Source organism: Salarias fasciatus, chromosome 6 (genome assembly GCF_902148845.1).
Source record: "Salarias fasciatus chromosome 6, fSalaFa1.1, whole genome shotgun sequence".
In the NCBI taxonomy this organism is placed as follows: domain Eukaryota; kingdom Metazoa; phylum Chordata; class Actinopteri; order Blenniiformes; family Blenniidae; genus Salarias; species Salarias fasciatus.
Window position 1 is genome coordinate 32,826,096 of NC_043750.1, and position 8,430 is coordinate 32,834,525.

Genomic DNA, 8,430 nt, shown 5'->3' on the forward strand with positions numbered 1-8,430 from the left:
GCTTCATGAATTAAACAAACTGGAGCATCTGAAGTGTGTTGAAGAAGGAAGGGCACAACGCGGCCTTCCCCAGTCTTGGGGATTTAAAAAACTGTCGATTAAAAACGTAATTTTATCATTTTTTTACAATGGGGTCCTTTGGGTTTTTTTCCTTATCAAGTGAACATGCAACTAAAAAAACTAATGATGTTTGTGCAGCAAAAATAAGATGACATTAACAAAGGTGACTCTTCACAAAGGTTTCAATACTCTGCCCCACCTCCTTTCTCAAGCAGACCAGTAACGTGTGTTGCTTCACCTCAGTTCCACAAATTCCTCTGAACAGAGCAGTTCCAGGCTGTGACAACACCTTCAAGGCAAGGTAAGCAGGAAAAGTATTTTAAAATCTACGAATGCTTCTTTTAAAAGAGCAAAGAGATAATTCTTTTTTAAACATTTTTTTCTTTACTGACATCGACAGCATGTAAGCCCTATTTTTTTTAAAGAAAATATAATTTATTTGTCAAATTGAATAAAACATGAAAATCAAGACAACCTTCTATTTTTTTTATTTTAAAAGATCATCAAATTAAGTATTACTGAAATATGTCTGCTCAGTTAAATAATTTCTTTAAACAATTATATGGGAAAAAAACAGCTCCAACTTTAACAAAGACGAGCCTGTCAGTGGCCTGTACTTCTTTCTTTGGTGAAGCCTTTGGGTGTTTCCTCTTGTGCATAATGACTGTGATGAATAGGCAGTTAAAGCAATAATAATACTGTAATGACATCAGCTGTGACGAGCAGTCTCAAAAGAAATAGCGTAAAATGAAAGCAGACATGCTTGAGAGGAAATCTGTTTTTGACTGCAGGGTGAGATGGACAGTTTAAACAAGATGTGAAGGTTCACCTTTTTTTTTTTTTTTTTTTTTTTTTGGTCACCTGTTTCTTAGTGTATGGATCTCCACCTGCTTTCTGTGTTTTGTGATGACTGTAAAATGACTCAACTTGGTGACTCTCCCCACCTATGAAATCATGTATTGTTCTGCAGTGCACTTACTGTTCTCAAGAAGGTTTTCTTCCTCATTCTGAAGCATTTGAGCGAGGTCAACTGGTGGCTCTCTGCATTTCCTGTCAGTCAATGTGTGTGATTGTCAGTCTGTCTGGATTTTACCTGTGATGGACTGGTAGCCTTGTACAGGAATAATCTGCTTTCTCCCAGAGTCAGCTCCAGTTCCTCAGCTGATATGGGAATTCATGAATACATATCAAAGTCAATAAACAATCAAAACAAGTTTCATAGAAACCCCATGACTTGGTTTACAGCACTAACCACTTTTACAGACAGGTCATTTTGAAGAAAGGAATAGCAATGTGGAGGACAGTGTGGAGGAGGAAGGTCGCAGGCAATGACGTATAGGATTACTAGACCGCTCGCTGCTCGGCGGACAGCAGCGGCGCCATGGCAAATCAGCGCTGACTTCCGGTAGGGGCAAGAAGCAGTGCAAGAAGCAGTGGGGCGCTATGTAATCCAGTGTAAATACACAGACTTCAAGGCTTGCTGGTCATCACTGATGGGACAAAATGTGTTATGTTATGGCTTTTACTGTTAGCAGACAGTAAAATCTCTGTCCTCGGCACGCTGTCATGGCATGTCATGGTTGTTTAGGTCTCACAGACAAGAAAAAACAAAGCATGTTTTTAGTTGACAGATGCTGAGTTTCAGTCTCAATAACTCTTACACAAAACGTCAGTAAATTACAAAGGGCGCCTCCATCCCATCGTTGTGAGGTGGACTACATGCTACAAGCTCATTTTTATTAAAAGAATCTGTTGAACAAGCATCAGAAACAATATTAATTTCTACAAGCAGCCGGTCCTGCTGTGGGGTTAAGGGACCGTCTACAATTTACAAGACGCTGCAACAGTGAAGATAAACACCAAAAAAAAAAAAAAAAAAAAACTAACACAAAAAAAAGAAAACGTAATACCACCAGTGGGATTCACTGCAGTGTCACCATAATCACCACAACCTTCATTTGTCTCCTATCAAATTTATTGGATATGGCGTTGTCTTCACTGTTCCAGCGTCCTGTAAATTCTAGATGGTTTCTTAACCGCTGATCGAAATCAATGTTTCTGCCAAAACAGAAATAATGCCAAATAAGAAAGTGTTTGAAACAATTTTTCTCCAATTCAAATTATTCAGTTGGACTTTCACAGCTGCTCAGACCCACATACCTTGGAATGGTTGCTTTTTTCCTCCCACAAAAATGGGGATAAAAAGTTTCTGGAGGAGCAATTCTTGCAGTCACAACATGCACAGTATTTATGTAATATATTTATGTAATAATGCTTTAATGCTCAATAAAGAACTGAACTGAACTGAATACCTTAACATACAGAGAGGTTTCTCAGAGTAAAATGTAAGAGATAAAGTAGTGTAATAAAAAATCCAAGTCAATTTAAGCAGTGGGGTCCATTGAATACAATGGGCACTCATTTCTAGAATAATTACAACAGATTGAGTGAAACAGCCAAAGGAAGACAAGAAATGGAAAAAATGAAAGCATGAAACACAGTAATTGCAATAAAAATTAAAAGTTTATTCACAGTAAATGAAAAAATGCACACAATGACATGTTAATTGCACATTCCGTAGTCGCAGGTTACACTTGTCTTTGTGACTTCTGTTTCAGAGGAGATAAATTAAAAAAAAAAAAAAAAAACTCCTGGGTCTCCTGGCTTGGTGTTCACAATGTATCTCAAGCATTGTGACTTGATTCCAACACAGAAGTTTACTGTACCTTGGTAAATCACGAAACACAAAGTCACATACCGTGCTGGCGTCCCACTCAGAATCCGCTTTTTGCCCCTACCGGAAGTCAGCTGCGATTTGCCGTCTCTCAGGGGGCAGTGAGTGGTCTAGTAATTCTATACGTCATTGGTCGCAGGCCCTAAAAGCAGAATGACTGGTTTGTCTTTATACTCAACAAACAGGAGCAGAACAATAAAACCACGCCAAAGAGTATTAGGACAATGGTTTGGCCATTCCAGCATGTATGTACCAATACTACGTATTGTAACACCATCAGTGTTCACAGTGACAAAAAGGCAGATTGTATTGCTCAGGTTGTATTTATTTTGAACCACACACATATGTCTTTCTCCAAGGGGTGTGCTCACCAGCCACCTCACCTGGACTCAGGGTGTAACTCACCCAACACATGAATAAAGTCAGCACTTCCCAACGTCCTTTGCACTGCCCCCGCCCCCTCATTCTATAGCGGCTGCTACACAGTCCCCTCCTGAGGAGTCAGCTGTCCCGCTGACCCCCACAGTCATAACAAAATTGTAAAAATGGGCCAGATGCCAGCGGGTTGAGACTGGTCTCTGTGCTTATTGGCGGGTTCTCTCACTCTACAGCGGCCGCTTCAGTATGTGAACTTTGCATATGAAAAAACATCTGATTTATGCCTTCTTCATCTTTAAATTAAAATTCTGTAGGCGGATGGAGAAAGTCATGATGGAGGTTAGGATGCAGAGCTGGAGAGATTTGTTTTGTTGAAGAGGAGTTGGATGAGCATCATACCATACGATTGTATATTTGACCATCAAAGTTGGGGTCCGTTACTCAAAAAAGTAAAGAGTTACCCATTACTCGTTACTTTTGAAAAAAGTAGTGCCTTACACTACTTGATTACTCCATGGAAATAGTAACGAAGTTACACTACTCGTTACTGCATAGTGCTCCGCGGAGCTGTGCTCCGGTATATCCTTCCGCGGAGCACTGCGCATGCGCAGATCTGTGTGTATAAAAACGTTATTTTAACTGATTGAAAAGAAAACACGTCTTTTAAAATGTTTTATAACCATTTGGATTTAGTTCACGTGCTAATACGCCTCCCCTGGACCACTGGAAGGAGTATTTTGTCCACTTGCGTTGTCCGCCTCTGATTGACTTCCGGCTTAGCTTCGAGCTAAGCTAACTACGATGCTAACAGCTGCGTGGCCGTGGCAGTCGGGTCCACCGACCCAGCGGCCCAGCCTCCAGGCCCGGTCGGGCTTTGTGGGCGGGCGACTGCGGATCACACCGCCGGCCGCCCCCGCCGCTCCGACCAGCTCCCCGCCGACCTGCTCGGCAGCGGGACCGAGACCCGCGGTCTCACCCAGCGGTCCTACGGAGCAGGTCCGCCCCTGGCGTCGCACCGAGTCGGTTCCGGAGGTCCGGCTGCGGACCCCCGGGCCCCCCGATGCGGCGCGCCACCCCCAGCGGTGGGCCCGCCGGTGAGCGCAAAGTTTCTCAAATCCTCCGGGGCCGGGGGCCGGCCAGGACCTTCTTGCTGTGAGGCACGAGCGCTAACCACTGTGTGGCCATAAAAAAAACCTCCGCTTAAAATAATAAGATTTTGGTTGCTCTATTTGCAGTCATTGTAAAAGTAACGATCGTAGCGTTTCATTTGTAACGCTAGTTTAACTACCAATCTAGAAGGAGTAGTGCCGTTACACTACTCGTTCCCATCAAAAGTAATTTAACTACTTGTAACGCTCGTTACTTGTCCTTACATACCCAACTCTATTGACCATACATTTTTGCAAAAGGACTCTGACGTGGTCATCGCTTCATTCAGAACATCAACGACGGGTGTCAAATTGCATTCCTCAAGGGCTGGAGTTCTACATGTTTTGCATGTTTCTCTGCTTCAGCACACCTCAATCTCATGTTGTTCCTCCTCCAGCTTGGAAAAATGCCCAGTAATGAGCTCTCATGCAACTGGGGAGAGACCTAAAACATGCAGGATGTTGGCTCTCAAGACTCGTAGATCACATTTCAAATTCCAGTCAAGTTTGACATGTGCTCTGTGATAAATACTTTTGAGTTACAGAGTCTACTTTTGTGAGTTCTTATTTTTGTTTGCTTACCAATCCTTTAGACAACTATCATGGAGAAAGGACAAGGACCCCCTCCCCAAATTCCAGCACCACCTTACCCTGGCCCTCCTATGGGAATTGCACCTGCAGTTCAACCTGGTAGGAATCAATCACTGTGTTTTAATCTGAGTCATTTTACCCGCTTATGCTCCTCTTTTGCTACAAACCTGCATTGTTCTAATTTCTGCACTTAAAGATGCCACATTAGTTGAAGTGACTGAAGTATTTCTCTCTTTTGTGCAGCTCAACAGCCTGCTTACCAATACAATGCACAGCAGCCAGTGACAGTTCAACCTGGTAAGCATCTTTCTTTGTGTTTTTCTTCACAATCAAACTTAGTGTTAAATTTTTTTTCTGGCGCTCACAGTGACCCAGGTGGTGGTGGTGAACCCAAACCAGCTGGGAGACGTTCCTGGACATATGGCTTGTCCTTATTGCCACAATAACATTATCACTCGAACTGAACACACAAACGGTCTTCTCACATGGGTGATCTGCGGCACACTCGGAATCTTCCTGTGAGTAGAAGCCATCATCACACACAACCATTAAAGCGATACTTCAACATTTTGGCATATTGGCCCATTTAGCGCAATTCCTTAGTCATTTCGAACAGCATACTTACTTTTTTTTGTGAGGGTGAGCTATTGTTTATTCAGAGGGGAGGATCTTGGGGAGGCCATAGAGGAGGACTACCAGTCGGCCTCCAAGAAATTCTGGCAAACCGTCCAGCGCCTCAGGAGGGGAAAGCAGGTCTCTACTAACACTGTTTACCTCGAGGGAATACCTCGATTATCTCCTCAATCCCGTCACCACATCTTTTGTGGAGGAAGCATAGGCTGAGGTCTCAGAGGTGGACTCATCCATCACCCAAGCTGAAGTCACCGAGGTGGTTTTTAAGCTCCTCGGTGGCAAGGCACTGAGAGTGGATGAGATTTACTCTGACTACCTTAATTCTCTGGATGTGCAGAGGTTGTCTTGGTTGACGCGTTTCTGCAACACCACTTGGCGGTCGGGGACAGTGCTTCTGGATTGGCAGACTGGGATGGTGGTTCCCCTTTTTAAAAAAGGGGACCGGAAGATTTGCTCCAACTATAGGGGGATCACACTCCTCAGCCTCCCCGGAAAGTCTGTTTCAGAGCACTTGAGAAGAGGATTCGACTGATAGTTAAACCTCTGATCCAGGAGGAACAATGTGGTTTTCGTCCTGGTCACTAAACACTGGGCCAGCTCTATACCCTCTATAGGGTGCTCAAGGGTTCATGGGAGTTCACCCGACCAGTTCACATGTGTTTTGTGGAGTTGGAGAAGGCGTTCAGCAGTGTCCCTCGTGGTATCTTGTGGGGGGGTGCCCCGGGAGTATGGAGTCCAGGGCTCCTTGTTCAGGGCTATCCAGTCTCTGTATGACCAGAGTCATACAGATGGTCCCCATTGCCGGCAGTAAGTCGGACTGTTCATGGTGCATGTAGGACTCCAGCAGGGCTGCCCTTTGTCACTGGTTCTGTTCATAATCCTTATGGACAGAATTTCTAGGTACAGCCAGGGGCCAGAGGGAGTCAGGTTTGGTAGCCACAGGATTTCATATTTGCTTTTTGCAGATGTTGTCCTGTTGGCTCCACAGAACCTGACCTACAGCATGCACTGGGGCGATTCGCAGCCGAGTGTGAGGCGACCGTGATGAGGATCAGCACCTCCAAATCCAAGGCCATAGTCCTCGACAAGAAGACTCTGGCCCAAGTGGAGGAGTTTAAGTATCTTGGAGTCTTGTTCATTACTTGGGGACAGATGGAGCATGAGATTGACAGATGGATCGGTGCAGCGTCTGCAGTGATGTGGTCATTGTATCAGTCTGTTGTGGTGAAGAAGGAGCTGACCCGAAAGGCGAAGCTCTTGATTTACCAGTCAATCTACATCCCCACCCTCACCTATGGTCATGAGCTTTGGTTCATGACTGAAAGGACAAGTTCCTGGATACAAGCAACTGAAATGAGCTTCCTCTGTGGGGTGGCTGAGCGCTCCCTTCGTCATAGGGTGAGGCGCTCAGTCACCAGAGAGGAGCTCGGAGTAGAGCCGCAACTCCGCCACATCGAGAGGAACCAGCTGAGGTGGCTTGGGCACCTCAGATCTTTAGGATGCCTCCTGGACTCCTCCCTGGGGAGGTATTCAGGCATATTCCACCAACAGGAGGCCCTGGGGGAGGCTCTGGGGAAGACCCAGGACACACTGGAGAGACTTTGCCTCTCAGCAGGCCTGTGAACGCCTTGGGATCCGCCTCAAAGAGCTGGAGGTGTCTGGGGACAGGGGACAGTCTGGGCATCTGCTTTGACTGCTGCCCCCGCGACCCGGTCCCAGCTAAGTGGTGGAAGATGGATGGATGGATTGTTGGACAAAGACGCTGGCTTTCAACAAAGAAATAACCCATCAAAACAGAAGTTTACTTGCTGTGGTTTAATGTGATTTAAATCTGAGAGTATAATATTCAGTTAAATAAAATTCAATCTCGATGGATAAAATTGAGTTTACCTACACACATCATGTTTAATGGTTTTAACTTTTTTTTTCCATGCTCTACCAACAGCATCTGGCCTTGCTGCTTGATCCCCTTCTGCGTGAATTCTTGCAAAGACGTGGAACACTACTGCCCCATCTGTAACAACGTCATTTACAAATACAAACGCATGTGAGCAGAACTGCATTGTAAACTGTTCAGATCGCATCATCTTGAAGGCAGCACTCCTGTGTCATATGGTTATTCCTGTATTACTGCATTGTCTATATACTGAGCTGCACTACCTTATGTGACATAAGAGTGAACTTCATTATCTGGACTTGAACCAATTCATATGCCAACATACACGTATATTTTCTATAATTAATATAATGTTCCAGCATATCAGTAGATGAATATAAGAGCATAAGTATGTGATCTAATAGAAATGTGATATTTCAGACATAAATGTTGTATTTCATAACATCTTGAAATGTATCTTGTGTGTTTTTTTTAATTTTAGATAAGTTTGTGAAAATGTCAAAAATGAAAATATTTTATAAATATGAATGTCATGTTTGCTTCAAAGATTCAATCTATTGATCAGCTTGTCATTGAGTTTTTCTCTTAAACCCTTGGCAGTTGCACTCTTCAGCAGAAACTTCTACATCGTAGACGCTAAGAAATTATCAAATGTGCATCAAAGAAATACTGACAGGGGCAGTGAAAAGAACATCGATTTAGATTTGGACATTAACCAGGTAAAACAGCCATTTGTAATCAAAGTTAAACCGGTGAACTACCAAGGACACTAGCAGATACAGGGGTATGCAGCATTCGTGTAATTCGGAACTGTGACAATTCTCAGGAGAGAAGTTATATTTTTTACTTTAGAGCGTAAAATGAGAATTAACAACAAAAACAATAAATAAGCCTATCCTTAAAGGTGCATTAAGGAGTTTTACAACCTTAAAAATACTTATTTTCCACCATAAATATGTTACACATTTTTAATGATGTGTACAATGTGT

General features: G+C 43.7%; 1 protein-coding gene across 1 annotated transcript; it reads left to right on the forward strand.

The window, feature by feature from the left end:
- The first annotated feature begins 288 nt into the window (after positions 1 to 288).
- On the forward strand, positions 289 to 8,430 carry LOC115390915 (LITAF domain-containing protein-like). Its single transcript, XM_030094962.1, has 5 exons — positions 289 to 361; positions 4,914 to 5,010; positions 5,155 to 5,208; positions 5,279 to 5,429; positions 7,490 to 8,430. The coding sequence occupies exons 2-5, from the start codon at positions 4,923 to 4,925 to the stop codon at positions 7,593 to 7,595; spliced, it is 399 nt and encodes a 132-aa protein (XP_029950822.1). The 5' UTR covers positions 289 to 361; positions 4,914 to 4,922; the 3' UTR covers positions 7,596 to 8,430.